At 42.9% G+C, this 17,473-nt stretch overlaps 1 protein-coding gene across 1 annotated transcript in view; it reads right to left on the reverse strand.

The window, feature by feature from the left end:
• Window positions 1–14,642, reverse strand: part of agbl1 (AGBL carboxypeptidase 1) — a 59,131-nt gene extending 44,489 nt beyond the window's left edge. The window contains exons 1-2 of the mRNA XM_074678003.1: window positions 14,561–14,642; window positions 1,505–1,578 (exon numbers count right to left, since the gene is read on the reverse strand). Coding sequence (XP_074534104.1) covers window positions 1,505–1,578; window positions 14,561–14,642 — 156 coding nt within the window. The remainder of the gene's footprint in view (window positions 1–1,504; window positions 1,579–14,560) is intronic.
• Window positions 14,643–17,473: the final 2,831 nt, after the last annotated feature.

Genomic DNA, 17,473 nt, shown 5'->3' on the forward strand with positions numbered 1-17,473 from the left:
CCAAGCCTTCAAGAAAGAAATAAGAAATAAACAAAATGTTCTTTGTTTGAAGAAACTACTTTTTATTGAAATTCTGAGAAAATCATTTAAATAATAAATAGAGGCTGCTTTCACTTTGGCTTTAAATAAAATCTGTAAGATCTGTGTTCCAAATGTAATTCTGATGACAGTTCTGGTAATGGGCATAACTTTATGTTTCTCAGTAAACTCACACACCCTCCAGTCAGTCTCTTGGAAACAGCCACTTTGTGCACCTCGATAAGTTTTTCTTTTACAATTCACATTTTTTAGATGCTCTTTTCGGACGTGCGATCTTTGGATGCTGCACTCTGTAACTCCATCATTTTCTGTCTGCCTAGAAGTTGTTTGATGTCCCTGCTGCATTGACCATCATCATCTTAAAATCAGCATCATTACTCTGCCTCAGTTGTCTGTTCACTCGCCCAACTTTTGCTCCACTTTGCTCTGGACAGTCACCCCGCTTCTCTATGTCTCAACTCCTGTCACTGTGTCTCTGCTGTCACTGAAAGATCCCCACAGCCACGGTGAGGTCACTGGCTTTACAAAAAGCTGGCACTCCCTGCTTTAGCAACTCTGGACAATTATCAATGGTTAGACCTCAATTATAAGACAACCCCTCTTTTTTGGAAAATTTTATCCTGTCTTGGGATCAATATCTTAAAAGCAAAGTGTAATTTTACTTTTTAATTTCTAACTTGCTAACTGTGCAGATTTAATATAATTAATAAACGACTTCGGTAAATGATTCTAGCATATTGCAAACTGACTGTTTCCTCTTCTCCAGGTACCTTACCACGGGTCAGACTCAGAAGCAAAGAAAGAAATGAAACCAATGTAGTCTCCACATCTGGCTTTTTAATATTATACTTAATATTCATCATGATGTAAATAATCTGGGACTGCACGTTTCAACATATGTTGCTGCAAACACTGAGTGAAACCAGGCTGTCAACTGATTTTCTGGTGAATCAACCAAGTGCAAATTATCTTTAACAAGACAAGGTGCTTTGATTCTGCAGACTTTATAAAAACAAAGACCTGAAAATCTCATCAACCACTCACTTTCAATGCTGATGAAAACCATGCACCCTGGGTGGTGACGCTCTATTTTTCTGGGAAGAAAACATGGATTCACCTCAGGCTGAGCTTAAAAGACCAAATCTGTACATGAAGTTTGCTCATATTTCTCTAACATTATTACCATTATATCATTATTATGATTATTATTATTATTGTTATTATGAGTATTATTATTATTATGGTGATTATTATTATGATTATGATTATTATTATTGTTGTTTCCTCGATCCAGGAAGTCTGTCAGTGGCCTCATCAGCTCACGGTGTATGTGTAATTTGCTCTTCATGAGTCTGCTTGTCCTTACACTCTGGTATAAAAAGTCAACAGGCTGCAACAAAAACAGCTTCAAGAAGAGTGACACACACACACACACATACACACACACTGTACAGCCGGTCCCTACCTGCAGCGTGGACAGGAGGACCTCCAGGCCACTGGACGAGCTCAGAGGGGCGCTCATTCTGGGTCTACCTCGCTCTGTGCCGGTGCAGCCAGTCAGCCAGACGGAGAAACAGACAGACGGAGAGGTAAACAGACAGACAGGGAGGTAAACAGACAGTTACAGAGACAGACAGACAGACAGACAGACAGACAGACAGACAGACAGACAGGTACCGACGGGGAAAGGAGCAGCAGGACGGACAGAGAGTGTCGATCAGCTGGAGGCAGACTGAGAGAATCCACAGCGTGTCCTCACTGCAATGTACACAGCGTCACACACACCAAACTTAAAGCATCTGTCACTCTCTTCTTCACACACACACACACACATACACACACACAGTGCTGCTGTGTCTAAGCAGAGAGAGACGGAGAGACTTCACTTGACAGGGAATACCCCCAAGGGGCAGGCAGGGTATGTGTGTGTGTATGTGTGTGTGTGTGTGTGTGTGTGTGTGTGTGTGTGTGTGTGTGTGTGTGTGTGTGTGTGTGTGTGTGTGTGTGTGTGTGTGCATCATAACTGCATGCATGTGTGTTCAGTATGTTCAGTATGTCCGTCGGTGTCTTTGCCTCACAGTGGTCGTACAGATTGTTTCCGTGCTCTCTGCTGTTAGTTTGCGCTTCTTTATGTTTTGCTTTACTCCATCAAAGACGCACACATATGCACACAAGCGCATACATGCACATGCGCACACGTGCACTGTGCATGAGCGGTGCCCTCTCCTGCCTGTGCATGTGTAACTCTACCCCTGCAGGATAAAGCATTTGTGCTGTGGTGTTGAGAAGGCTGCCACTATAAAAAGGCCCTGACAAGGCCAGCTGGGCAGCTGCAGGACTCCAGCTATATCCAGAGGTCCTCTCCAACCAATCACACACTGAGCTAGATCCCAGCTAACCCTCCACTAATACATGATCACTAACATGAGAGGCATTCAGCACAGTCCACTTCCAGCTCCATCAGAGGGGCTGCTGCTGCTGCTGGGGTTCATGGTACTGCTGAGACCCAGGTACAGAACACCTGAGGACGGACAGACAGAGGCATCACAGCATTCAGCTGCTGTGTGTGTGTGTGTGTGTGTGTGTGTGTGTGTGTGTGTGTGGTGTGTGTGTGTGTGTGTGTGTGTGTGTGTGTGTGTGTGTGTGTGTGTGTGTGTGTGTGTGTGGCTCTGCCCAGGTTGGTTCATCTCATTAGAGGTGATGACAGGAAGGTGTCCATCACACCAGCTTAATGGGGGACTGGTGTGTATCAAACAGGTCAGCATCTCCTGATCCAAATGTTCTATAAGCAGCCTGAGGCGTGGAGTTCAAGTTCAAGTCACCTCCTCAGACTCCTCTTCACCTCCTCTTCACCTCCTCATGCTGCTATAAAAAGAGGGGATGTCACAAAATGACTGACATACACGTCGACCACTGAGGCTCCTGCAGCACTGGTTTAGAGGAGGAACGGTGAGGTTCTTCTGGATCAGAAGGATTGACAGGATAGACCAGCAGAGGTCCATGGGTGTGGCTGTATGGTGGTCGTCTTGTGGTAAGAAAAAACTGACTTGCAGTTTCAACAACTGACCACTGAATGAAGCTCAAAGGAGAGTGGCAGCAGAGAGCACTCTGGAGGCTGATATGCAGTTCCACCACAGAGACCACTGCATTTAGGACAGTGTTTCTCAATTCTGGTCCCTGGGCCCCCCTGCCCTGCATGTTTTAGATGTTACCCCACTCCAGCACAACTGATTCAAATGAATGGCTCATTAACAGGCTCCAGCAGAGCTTGATGACGAGCTGATCATTTGAATCAGGTGTGTTGGATTTGTGTAACATCTAAAACATGCAGGGCAGGGGGGCCCCAGGACCGGAATTGAGAAACACTGATTTAGGAGAACACGACTTAAGGCAGCTGACCATGACAGTCCCCACTTTGAGCTTCACCGCTAAATTGCATGGGATGCGTCTGCAGTGTGTCTCCATTCTGCGAACAGATGAAATAGACTTCATTCAAATCAATCTGTCAACTCACACTGTATCTGTTCTGTTGCAGTACGTTTGCGTCGCTACTCTGTCGTGTTGCAGGTAAAACACAGCCATCCTTTTTTTGAAGTATGTGGAGCTGTAATGTATAAACTCAGAAAAGGGAAGATCAAGCAGGACAGGAAGTTGTGACTGGAAACCATAAAACACCCAGTGACTTTTGTGTGGTTTACTGTAACTGTTATAATCACACTGCGCACACAGCTGCCTAGCGTATGAGAGGTCAAAATGTTTGTTATACACTAGCGCATGTAGCCACACTGAAAAAAGAAAGCAGTTGGACTAACTTAAAGTATTGCTTCACTTGGTCACACCTAAATAAATTATTTGAAAGGAAGTTCAAACAACACAATCAAGTCAAATGAACTTAAAAATTTGATTGCTCCCAAATCAACATTTTGCATCAGTCCAACTTAAGGTTTTAAGTTGGTTCGACTCAATAATTTGCAAAACCTCAAAGTAAAATCTGACGAGGTGTTTTTATACTTACACTGTTAAAATGTGACAGTTGATCTTACTTAAAAGAATCAAGGAAAATAATTGCACTATAAAGGTTAGTAAATATGACTAATAGTCTTAAGTTGAGTTTACTGTATGTCTACTTGTAAAGTTTACTTTACAGTCAATTGTCGTTACTTAATTTACACTGTGAGTGAGGAGGGAATTCAGTGGATATTAGACCCCGCTGTACATTAAGATGTTAACCTGCCAAGAGCACAGGCTTTCTGTGCTTCACATGGCATAGACCTGCTGTCTGTGACATGGACTGTGTCCCTTTAAGCATGTTTAATGTTTTATATGTCAATAAATGAGATGTGCTGATTGGCTAAAATTATGATCAGAAATGACAAACTGGGTTTTGTCTTCAGTTATATTCAAATTACCATTACTGAGAGAGTATTTTAATTGGAGACTGGATTGCCGTGGACCCCAGACGGCCAGCTGGTCCATGCCATGGAGCACAGACACACTGTCCCTGCGTGTATCTTAATGTGCATCAGGGTCTCATATCCACAGCGTTCCCTCCTCACTCATGGTTTTTCCTTTTGGGTTTTGCAGATTATTGAGTTGAAACAACTTAAAACTTTAAGTTGGATTGATGCAAAATGTTGATTTGAGAAGAATTAAATATTTAGTTTATTTGAACTATTAAGTTGTGTTAAATGAACATATTGATTCCATTTCAAAGATCTTAATTTATTTAGGTGTGACCAGTTGAAGCAATTAATTTAAGTTGGTCCAACTTCTTTCTTTTTTGTTGTTGTAGCAACGCAGAATTTCGAGTTGATATACGTTGGAAACCTCAACTTAAAAATATTGAGTGGGATTGATTTTAAAAATTGCATCACATTTAACTGATTAAAGAGTCACTTTTTACAGTGTGCATTTAAATCACAAAACAGCCTTCTGTCTGTTTGCACATTCTTAAATTGCTGTTGCAGTTCAATTGATTATGCAGCACTAAGTTTGAAGGAGTGCATTCACTATAAGAGACAATATACGACTGGTGGAGGGCAGCAAATGTATTTGGGGGTGGCTGTGCCCTGTTTGCGTTTTCACAGCCAACCATGCCCTTCTTGGTAGGCTGCATGTAAGTCAGGTGCCAATAGCCAAGTCAGCTCCAGAATAGCATGATGGCATAGCAGTGTTACACAGTGTAACCCGCTAGTACATCCAATAAAAGAAAAACAGGACACAGTAAACAAAGAGACAATGGGAGACATCCAGCTATTTGTCTTCTTTGTGATTGACATGTAGCTCTTTGATGCAAAGAACAATCAAGCTTTGTTTTAGAGAAGACTGTGTGCCGCCAGGAGAAAAACAGCCGCTGCCAACGCCAGGGAAGTGGTGATTCTTTTGACCAATCAACAAACGGCAATGTTTCTAGCTCCACCTCCTGGGGTCAGATCAGTATATCTGCACCCGAACAGAAGACTACCAAAAATTGGGATGGTTGGAGTGTATTTACTTTGCCTTCAGTCACTACAGTGTTGATCTACAGCTCAGAGTTCTTCTAAAAGCGTCCCATACAGTTAAGTGTCTGTGTTGTGTTTGGCCTGCTGAACTGTGAATATTCAGTGTTGTGTTCGTTAAATGGAGGTTTGCTTGTCTCTGTACCGTCTCTGGAGCAGCTTCATATGGACTTGGCCTTTGGTGTAATCCCTTTTACCTCTGACTGTGATCACTTCTGCCTTTCCCACAGACTGAAGTGTGTGAGGAGTCTGTACGGTGTCACTTTCATTGTTTCCGTTTCATTACTCAAAGATTATGTACGCTCTAAACGGAGACTCGATCTGTCTCTGTCAGTCGTCACACTCATCAGGGACTCTGCCACCGTCTCCATCTCTACCTTTGCCATTTCAATGTGTGTGTGTGTGTGTGTGTGGTTGGTTGGGTGGGTGGGTGGGTGGGTAATAGAGACAGAGTGGGTCAGGCTGAAGGACACACTCATTATACCCATCCTTAATCCCAACTTTCAGTCACTGAGCTCATCACGGCTTTTCAGCCAACATGAACTTTACAGCACACTCACACTCCTCATAAGGTCATCTGCTCACACACACACACACACAGTAATCCCAGCCTGGCACCAAATACACACTTTCAGACACATGAACCTCTCAAATAGTCCTGCTCGCTCCCAGGGGACAGAATGCTAATCCACAGGTGAAATCATACACACACTTCTGTCCTGACAGGATTCCCCTGGTTCCACACACACACACATACACACACACATACACAGAGAGAGACAAACACACTTCCTCTGCTCAGTTAATGAGGGGGACCCAGTGTGTGTTGGTTCAGCTGTCTGGTGGGTTATTTCTCTGATGTGTGCAGACAACAGGCTGACAGAGACATCCATCTCTACATGAACAACAACAGCAGCTGCAGTAAAAAGTCAGTCCTCTCACACACGCACACACACACATACAGTCTCCCATCTCAGGGTAAATCTATAGACAAAATGATAAAACTTTCAGCTTTAGCCCACAGTGAAGCATGGTGGTGTCTGGTTGATGCTCTGGGGCTGTGTTACTTATTTACTCTTTGCTTCTGTACATTTGGGTCCTTCAAGATGTTTGTGGTGAAATGTTGGAGTTCATAAACTGCTTTAAGAGTTATTCATGGAGGTACTGGGGCATTGCTGTGGCGCTTGTTTCTCAAAGCAGCTTTCATATTATTATTTTTATAAATGAGGTTTTCTACTGTGAGCTCAGAAACACTAGACACATTTACTCTGTTCAAGATCGCCAAACTTTCTCTTTCTCTTTGTTTACCTGACTGACTCACTAATAACAGCTGTTTGTGTATTCTATTAATAAAATCTCAATTTCTTTCTCTGAAAAATGTTTTTCTTGATCTTCTCTCAGTCACACCATTACCAATAGCCATGTTTATCACTGTTCATGAGTGGTAGACATGTGCAGTTTGAGTTTGTCTGATGGGTTTTCCAGGAGGTTCTCCTTAATTATAACGTAATCTGCACCTGCGTCTCTTTCGTGGTATAATGAGTTAACTGGACAATTATTTGCAATTGTACACGCGGCTAACGTTGCAGCTACATGGGCCGTTCCACAACAGAATGTTAGGACTGGTGGTCCCATTTGTTTAATGACTGTACGTGCATATGGGCCCAGGTGATTAACCTTATTCACCTCTCTTTTTGGTAAAGCAGGCTTCTGTTTAAAAAGGACATACAAAATTCCCATTGAGCAGATGTCAGCTGCTGTTTAAACATCCTCCATGGTTTAGCCTTAGACATGATCTTAGCTTAGGCTGAATATGAAGAATAGGAATCTTCCCTAAAGTCTATGTGTCTGAAAGCTGTGAAGGAAAGAGTCAATGTCATCAGGTAAAACTTCAACTGATAAGACTGTAAGTTACAGCTTGAAACAGAAACCATTGAAAACCTGACATGAGTTTCATCTTAAATAAGTCCATCTTTCAGGTGTGTACACAGTATATTGCCTTTCCTGTCCTGGGTAGCCTTGATGTTGCCAACTAGAATTTTTGGTTCTGAATTTGATGAGTTGAATTTAGAATTGAATTTAACGAATTGAATTCGAGCAACCTTAATTTTTTTGTTGTTGAGTTATGAAACTTGAATTTTTGGACCTGAATTTTCAAAAAAGTTTATTTTTTTATCTACATTTTTAATAGTTGAATTCAGGACAAAAAAAATAGATACATGGTTTTCATAGCAAAATAATTCAATGTCATGAATTCAGTGGGGTTTTTATTTTAGTATTAAACACACAGTGGCTGCTAAAATTCAAATAATTATCTTTTATTTGCTTCCATGTCTAAGCATGTTAACAGGGGTAAAACAGGTGTGTCAACATGTGTAATTTAGGGTTTGTTAAGTATTGTGTTGATAATCGTGTAAATAAATAAGTATATAGATGTATTAAAAGCTGTGTTTTTGTGTGTGTGAGAAATATGTTAACATGAGTGTTTAAAGGTATGTTAAAAGTTGCGTTACAGATATGTTTTAAGGTTTTCACTATAAACATGCTGAAATAATATGGTGTACACTGTAAAATCTAATTTCAATCCTTACTTTAAATAAAGAGTGATCCTAACTGATGTCTCATTTTGTTGACTTCCATAGTTTACACTTGGTTAATATAACTTTCTGGTGATAAAAGTAATGAAACTCATCAGGCTAAAGTAACCTTCACTTAAATGCTGTGAGTGAAGATTAACCATCATGAAACCCCAAAAGAAACACAAAGGAAAATGTCAGGCATCCAGTCAGTAAGAGCTGGCAGGTTAAGGTTTGCATTATGTCTTCAATTCAGGACAGGCTGTCTGTAAAAAGAAATAACACTGTAAAACAACAGTAAAATACTGGCAAACCTGCTGCCAGTATTTTACTATTGTTTTACAGCAAAGACAATTTTTGTTGTGATGGTATTTTGTAACGGCGAGTGAGGTGGAAACAGTGGGTATGAGACCCTGCTGATCACTGAGAGGTTACTACATGGGGGGGCACAGGATGTTGGCATGGCACGGCTGTGCTCCACTGCACGAACCAGCCATCCGTGCTCACTTGCATGGACCTGCCGTCTGTGCGCTGTATGGCACGAATGGGCTGTCTGTGCCCCATTGCACAGATTGTTGTCTGTGAACTGCAGCATGGATTAGCCCCCTGTGCACATCTGCACAGAACAGCTACGTGTGCTCCACATGGCATGGGCAATGTACAAAATGATTTTTACAGTGCATTCAGTGTTAATGCTAATAAATTAGATGTGTTGATGGGTTAAGATAAAGACAGACAGGACAGCAGGTCATTGCCAACGGGCTTAAACAGCTGGTCTGCGCCATTTAGAACACAGACAGTCTGTACCCTCTGTACATCTCGAAGAACAGCAGGGTCCTATATCCAATGAGTTTCCTCCTCACTCACAGTTACAAAACACCATCACAACAAAAATTGCTATCTGAAGTTAAATTTTATAGTTAACCTAACAAATAATTTTGTGTTTCCCACATTCAAAGTTTCTGACAAGCTGTCTAAAAACATTTCTTTTCAGCCTTACAACTTAAAATAAATTATCTACTTTCATTTGAAATTTCGAGGCAATCTGTTTCCTAAGTTTTTTTTTTTTGTTGTTGTTTTTTTAAACGCTGCTGCTCGAGTCCTCACGAAGACCAAGAAAGTGGATCACATCAGTCCAGTTCTGAGGTCTTTACACTGGCTTCCTGTTTTTCAGAGGATAGAGTTTAAAACACTCCTGTTGGTTTACAAAGCTCTGAATGGACTAGGGCCAAAATACATCAATGATCTTCTGGTCCCTTATGAACCACCCAGACCACTCAGGTCTTCTGGATCAGGTCTGCTTTCAGTCCCCAGAGTCGGAACTAAACATGGAGAGGCAGCATTCAGCTTCTATGCTCCAAATATCTGGAACAAGCTGCCAGAAAATATTAGGTCTGCTGAAACTCTTAGCTCATTTAATTACAGGTTGAAGACCCACCTTTTTACAGCTGCCTTTTATTAGAGCATTTTAACAAATCATTTTAATATCATTTTAATATCTTGTCTTTAATTTTGCACTGCAAATTTTATCTAAAAATCTGTTTTTATCTTAAAATCTGTTTTTCAAATCTGTTTAAAAATCTGTTTTAAAATCTATTTTAATCTTTTGTTTGTTTGTTTTTTGTTGTTGTTTTGTTTTTTTGTATCTTTTTAATTAATCTCCTTTTTAATTGAATTTTAATTGTTTTCTATAATTTGTTCTGCCTGTAAAGCACTTTGAATTGCCTTGCTGAAATGTGCTATAGAAATAAACTTGCCTTGCCTTGCCTTGCCTTAAATGCAGTCAACAAGTTATGTTTTACAGTGTTGTCTTTCCTTATGTTTCTCACTTTTTCTTTTTTTTTTTTTTTTTTTTTGGTTAGTTTGCAAGGTCACTGTGAGTACCAGGACGTCCAAATCAATAACAAATCCAAATCATTTAGTCTCTGGAACCTTCCTGCTTTTATTTACTCTATTTTTGCTTTGTATCTCTTACTGTTCTTCAGCCTCCTAGTTCTCCTCCCTATCCTTGTCCCCATCATTATATGCCTACTCTGCCTCTTTCCCCCACTTTTCCACCTCCTCTCCCCCCTCCTCTTCTTCCTCTTCATTCCTAGAGGTTCATAGTTCAGCCTTCTATTAATACTTGGAGCTTTTTTGAGCGCTTACTGTCCTCTAGAGGACACTAGCAGACTGTGTGTGTGTGTGGCAGGACATAATAACTCTGCTTGTCTGTTTCACCTCATGGACACACACACACACAAACACACACAAACACACACACACAAACACACACACACAGACTACAGAGAGAGTGGGCACTCTCACTTTGATCCCTCAGGTCGCTCTCACTCACTCTGGTGTCGACTGAGCGTGACGTTTCCAGTGTAACACAGAGTATATAAGGATCATCTGTGGTGGTAGTGAGTGTGGAGGTTGAAGGTGAGATCACTTAACGTTCCTCTGCTGAAGCACGGTTTGCCAAAATTTTTAATGTATTAGTCTGTTGCCAGGAGCCTGCATCTCAACACAGGTGACACAGGTACACACACAGGTACTCACACACAGGTACACATAGGATTGTAGTGATAGGAGCAGAGAATATGTTTAGCCACTGGGCGGTGCCAAACTATTGTTTGATGTAAAACATAACAAGCAGGAGAAGAAGAGGACAAAGTTGTTGGCTGTATGTGTTTACTTACCTGCGGCATGAAAATAATAAAAAGAATACTCTCCAACAGACCCATGTATCTTTTATGTTTTAGAAGAAAAACATAAGGAGGACCACATGGACACACAACTTGAAACTAGAAAGATCCCAGTTCCTCACAGAATGGTAAATGGTGAATGTAGATGGTGAATGTTCTCAGAGCAGGTCACCATCTTATAAACACTGACTCCAGCAGACTTCCTGCTAGAAAAACTAGAGCTGGAGCTACGGATGCAGCCTAACCACCTGACCAGCAGCCACAACACACCCAACCCTCAGCCAAAGAGGCTACGCCCCTTACAATGCCTCCATTCAACCATGTATTTCTCACACTTTTTTCTTGCTGTGCTCCCCTTTTAAAGACAAAATTACAGTTTTTTATTTTTTATTATTAGTCACTTTCAGCTTCAAGCAGAACCAAGAGAAAAACATTGCAGTGAAGAGAGACAGTGAATGAACATCTAAAACATTCTTGTTCATTTTAACATGGAGCTCTATTGGGACTGACTCACTGCAGGAGGCAGACTCTAGTGGACACTCACAGAACTGCTCCTTCAGTTTCTTATTTCAACACTAAAGGGTACTACTTGTTTCTAGTTTTAGATGTGTGTGTGTGTGTGTGTGTGTGTGTGTGTGTGTGTGTGTGTGTGTGTGTGTGTGTGTGTGTGTGTGTGTGTGTGTGTGTGTGTGTGTGTGTTAAAGTTGAAAGGAGCTAAATCAGGACCAGTGCTTTGACTTCTCAGAGGTCTGCTTATAGCAACCTAACATGATACAGCAGTATAGAAGGACCTGAACTTCCCACCCACTCACCTACACCCACCCACACACACACACACACACACACACACACACACACACACACACACACACACACACACACACACACACACACACACACACACACACGCACACACATTTTACTGTATATAACATGTGCTGAATACATTATTACAGTCTATACACAGGCTCATGTGATCACAGGTCAGCTTGACCAACAGCAGCCGTTTGACAGAGTCAGTAGTCAGTGAAGAGCCTGCTGATTAGCAGCCACGTTAAAACGCGGTCAGAGAAGTCCGGGTGGAGCACCTCCCTGTGGCCTCCCCATCTCTTGGTGTACACATTGTCCAGAGTATTGTTTCTCCTGGTGTCAAAAGACGGATGTTGGTGAAAGTGTGGCAAAATGTCCAGTCCACTCTGCACAGTCCCCTCAAAGCCTGCTCATGGTTGGTCTAGAGCTCACAGATGTGGTCTTGAAGCTCCCAGTGAACTATGTTAAAATTAGCACTCGGGGGGAACAGTTAACTCAAAAAACAGGTCAAAAAGACTTTCTGTGATGGATATCCCAATGAATCTAAACAGTAGCTGCTCACAGGCAGCAGTTCATGTGCTATTCTTTAAAGATGGGCATCCTTCACCTGGTTTCCATCACTGGTGGTTCAGGAGAGGAGAAGTCTATGGATCTGGTAAACTGGACCCACACGTCGTTGTTATGCTGTGTTTCTGCTGAGAGCAATGTAAAGCGTGTTCATAAGAGCTGTTCAGTCTGGTCTGGTCTGGATTAGCCAGAAAGAGCGCCAGAAGTAGCATTTGGAAGTTTGCCAGGAAGACCAGGAAGAGTACAAGGAAGAAAGCCAAAAAGAGTGCAAGGGAGAGAGTCAGAAAGAGTACCAAGAGGAGTGCCAGAAAGAGCAGCAGAAAGAACACCAGGAAGAGCATATGGAAGAGCCCAAGAGAGAGTGCAAGGAAGAGCGCAAGGAAGAGCACAAGAAAGAACGCAAGAAAGAGCGTAAGAAGCAAGAAAGAGTGCAAGAAAGAGAGCACGAAGCAAGAAAGAGTGCAAGGAGAAGCGCCATCAGGGGGGGAGAGAGTAGAAGAAAGAGTGCAAGGAAGAGTGCAAGAAGCAAGAAAGAGCACAAGGAAGAGAGCGAGGAAGAGCGCAAGGAAGAGCGCAAGGAAGAGCGCAAGAAAGAGTGCAAGGAAGATTGCAAGGAAGAGCACAAGAAGGAACGCCGGAAGAGCGCCAGGAGAAGCACCATTTGGGGGGGAGAGAATAGAAGAAAAAGCACCAAAAAAAGAGCATCAGTTAGAGTGCCAATAAAAGCGCAAGAAATAGCGCCAGGTAGTGTGCAACATTGATCCAAGAAAGAGCACTCGTGAGAGCGCCAAAAAAGAGCGCTAGAGTGAACCAAAGAAAGAGCGCCCGTTAGGGCACAGGAAAACGCGCAAGAAAGAGCACGTGACAGAGCACCAGGAAGAGCGCCAGAAAGAGCAACACTTAAAGTGCCAGCAAGAGAGCCAGAAAGAGCACACGGAAGAGTGTGAGGAAAAAGCCTCAGAGAGATTGCTAGTAAGAGCAAAAGAGCCCAAGAAAGAGCACTAGGAAGAGAGTCAGAAAGAGTGCCAGTAAAAGTGCCAATAAGAACAACATTCAAAATGCCAGGAGATTTCTATACTGTTCAATTAAATATTCTTCATAACCAAACTTCAAAAACTGCTCTTTTTCGTTTTAAGACAATGGTTTTAGCAAAGTCATTTTTGCTTTTTAGTAACCGTGAGTGAGGGGGGGACAGCGTGGACATGAGACCCTGCCAAACATGAGAGAACAGGCTGTTTGTGCTCAATGCATCAGACTGCTTGTCTGTGCTCCATGGCACAGATTGGCTGTCTGTACGGTGCGCATCACAGACTGGCTGTCTGTGCCCAGCATGGCAGATTGTTTGGCTGTGTGCTGCATGGCATGGACTGGCTGTTTGTGTGCTCCATGCCAGACAATGTCAGTGCTCCACACAAGATGGGCCTGTGGTGTTTTGCTCAATATTGTCTCAGTATTGTTGATTTAAAGTTAACTGAAAAGGCTCCATAGTGACATACAGAGCACAGACATCTAGTCTGTGTCACGAAGCACAGACAGTGTGATTTCTGTGTGATGAACCATATGGATGCCTGTATACTATACTCAAGATACTGTCATTTTGTCTACTTGTCTGTCAGTTGGAAATTTTTGAAGACATGTATCACTAAAATTTTCACATAAGAAAGGACTGGGCGAGAGGTTAAGGCTTCTAAAATAATGTCATTCATCCAGCAGTCTGCTTGGCTCTGGTTTTATCACCATGCTGTGAAAAAATGTGTCAAGGATGTTCATTTGGACTGTCCCTCACTGCGCATTTTGCGGAGTCAGTCAGTTAGCCCGTCGCTTGCAGCTGCAAACTTGCTCTGCAGAGCAAAGCCGTCTTCTTAATTAATGCCGTGTCAATTTCATTACCTTAGAAAACATTCTTAATGCAAATTTTAATGCTGTTCCTAAATCACAGTCCAGGTCTCTCTGTGCAGCTGTGCAGCTTCTCACATTGACAGGACCTGTTGAGTAACCGCAGGTTCACAGCAACAACTCACAGCATCATCATCGTGTTACTTCTTCTAAGACTTCAGTGAGCTTTCAGGCTCTCACTTCCTCAAAATATCCTGCTGGTAGATAGACATAGTGCTTAAAACACACATGCTCCGTCCTGGTCAGGAAGAAGTCCATAAATCCTCCAGGTGCACCACACATAGAGGAAGAGGAGACGAGAGGCTGCGGGTCAGACTGTAACCTGTGCTCACTGAATCACTGTGTGCTCCTTCAGCTGCTCACAGAGTCCAACGAAGACCTGAGGGACTCTGTCAACCTAACAGTGTCTCTCTGCAGAAAACACACACACACACACACACATACACACCTACACACACACACACACACACACAGAATCAAAGCCTACCTGTACAGAAAGCGCCGCAGCTGCCCTCCAGCTCTCTCAGGGTCCCATTCCAGGTGAAGTTATTCTGACCGTAGCTGAACATGACGACTGTTTGCTTTTGTGTTTCTGCTGGTGTATTTCACTCTGAGGTGTGTGTGGATCTAAAGGTGTGTGTGTGTGTGTGTGTGCTGCTCACTCCAATCCTCAGGATTAACTGGATAAGCAGTCAATAAAAAGAGATTCCCTTCGCTGCCTCCTCGTCTTCTCCTCTGACTAGAGCGAGTCTAAGGGAACCCCCAGCTCTGTGTGTGTGAATATGTGTGTGTGTGCTGTGTGTGTGTGTGAGCAGCAGCACTTTAAAGCACCTGGCAGAGCTGTAAAAGTGCCCTTGTGCATTCAGACTGCCCACTGGTTAGTCGCCCAAATGTCAAACAACTCTGTAGCTCTGTGTGTGTGTGTGTGTGTGTGTGTGTGTGTGTGTGTGTGTGTGTGTGTGTGTGTGTGTGTGTGTGTGTGTGACAGAGAGAGAGAGAGAGAGAGAGAGAGAGAGAGGAGGGGGTATTTGGTGCAAGCTGCTCATGGTGTGTGTGTGTGTGAGAGTAAACGTAAATCACCCCTGTCCACAGTTTGTGTCCGAGGAATCCACTTTTTCCAGCTGACAGCCCACAGTGTGTGTGTGTGTGTGTGTGTGTGTGTGTGTGTGTGTGTGTGTGTGTGTGTGTGTGTGTGTGTTTAAAGCAATCTGATATTGAGAATTTATCATGAAGTGCAAAGTTTGATGAACAATAATTGGAGGGATCAGCCCACACAAACCAGAAACCACAAGCCGAGCTCAGTGTTAGTCAGACCAGGAAGTTAAGCTCCGCCCACAGTACCTCAGCCGATCTCTACACCAGCCCTTATCAGCTGATATATCTATATCCTATTCCATATATCCTATTTGAACTGCTTCAGTCAGCCTTCTCTCCCTCAGCTCTTTCTGTATGCTGTGTCTAATTTTACCAGGGTCGTATGTATTCTCACGAATCTTTCTGCTGCTTTCCCTGCCTTGCAGTCGAGATGGGCTGAGATCCAAAAGCGTCTTGTACCACATGCCAGTCGCTCATCACCACTCGCCAATCACTCGGCGCCACTTGCCGATCGCTTAGCGGCTCAAGCCCGTCACTCAGCACCACACGCTGGAGTTTTGGTCAAGATCCAACATGAAGTCTATTAAAGCTGAAGAGTTTGTAAAATAACTTAAATCCTTGAAAATTCTCTCCCGGTCATACCCTTTCAAAAATCTCTGAGAAAGCAACAGACAGGCTGAGCCGCTGACACAGGATTTTTAGTTTAACAGCAGCAGAATGGTGGTTGGTCAGGTGGGTGTGATTGGTCAGAATCAGTAGATCCAGCTGATTCTGCTGGTTTATAAATGTCCATTAACATAATTCACCAGTGCAAGAAGAGAGGTGGAAAATGGGATCTTTTTATTATAATTATTATTAATTTTTTATTATTAATTTGGATTGGATAGTGTAGGAAACAGGGCGAGAGTGGGGAGTGACATGCGGGAAAGAGGCCACAGGCTGGATTCAAACTGGTTCCAACTGCACAAGGGCAAACCTCATGGAGCTCAACCTGGACTGAATGAGTTTCTTTGAATGTCGAGTGACCAAATTCTGGAACCTCTCAAAAAAGACCCCATGCCCGGCCTCTTGGAGATATGGCAAAATTTCCCAAAGAAACTCAAAGACAACAAAGAAGCTTCATAAACAATGCATTCAGTTAAAACTTTTTTTTTCTGTTTAAAGTTAGAGTTTTTATAAAAAGTAAACATAAATAAGGCCTCACAACAAACCAAAGTAAAGAGAAATAAATAAATAAAATGGAATATGCCAGTGGCCCAGTTGGCACTGACAAAGTAAACCAGTGAAAACACAAATAAGAGGATCTAATTGAAGGGTTTCAGGTAAGGTTTGGTTTGGTTTGAGCTAGACTCACTTTAAGTGCCACCATCAAGGACACTCAGTGTTAAGCTGGGCTGAAGGGGTAGAGGTGGGTGTTGGTGGTGGTGGTGGGGTGTCTCTCTGTGAAACGTGCTGTTCCCTGTCCTCAGCAGGGTGCAAAGCACAGGAGAAGCTCCTCCTCACAGGTGCTGCTGTGTGTCACTTGGTTTGCACTTCCTTCTATTTCGGTCTCCCAGTGAATCCCCTCAGCCCCACACCGCGTACCTGCCTACACACACCTCATGACTTTGAACAGATCAAGTGATATATGTTTCACGCAAATAATCAAATAACTTTATCAGAATGTGTTTAGAAAGGTACAGAATAGGATCAAACAAATGATATTGAGCACTTTAGAGACCAACAGAATCAGCAGCCACATTTACATGGACCCAAACATTCTGCTTGCATTCGGTTTATTTGCTCAAACGGAAAGAATTTAACCTTTGTATACACCTCATTCCGAAAAAACAGTGTGGTAACACTTTATAATACGGCCCAGTAATAGCGCTGCAATAGCACTGCACTAGCACTGCAATGGCATTGCAATGGCATTGCAATAGCATTGCAATAGCATTGCAATAGGACTGCAATAGCACTGCAACAGCACTGCAATAGCATTGCAACAGCACTGCAATAGCATTGCAATAGCACTGCAATAGCACTGCAACAGCACTGCAACAGCACTGCAATAGCACTGCAACAGCACTGCAATAGCGCTGCAATAGTACTGCAATAGCATTGCAACAGCACTGCAATAGCACTGCAATAGCACTGCAACAGCACTGCAATAGCTCTGCAATAGCTCTGCAATAGCACTGCAATAACATTGCAATAGCGCTGCAATAGACTGAAGTCAAGCCAGCCCACACGTTGTTTTGCGGTGCGTGCATATATGGCACGTTACGGTTATAGCCACAAATGCCTTGTTTTAGGGTAAAAGAAA

The sequence above is a fragment of the Halichoeres trimaculatus genome, unplaced genomic scaffold (assembly GCF_033239565.1).
Source record: "Halichoeres trimaculatus isolate MK-OKI-2021-1 unplaced genomic scaffold, fHalTri1.1 fHalTri1_scaffold_10, whole genome shotgun sequence".
In the NCBI taxonomy this organism is placed as follows: Eukaryota; Metazoa; Chordata; class Actinopteri; order Labriformes; family Labridae; genus Halichoeres; species Halichoeres trimaculatus.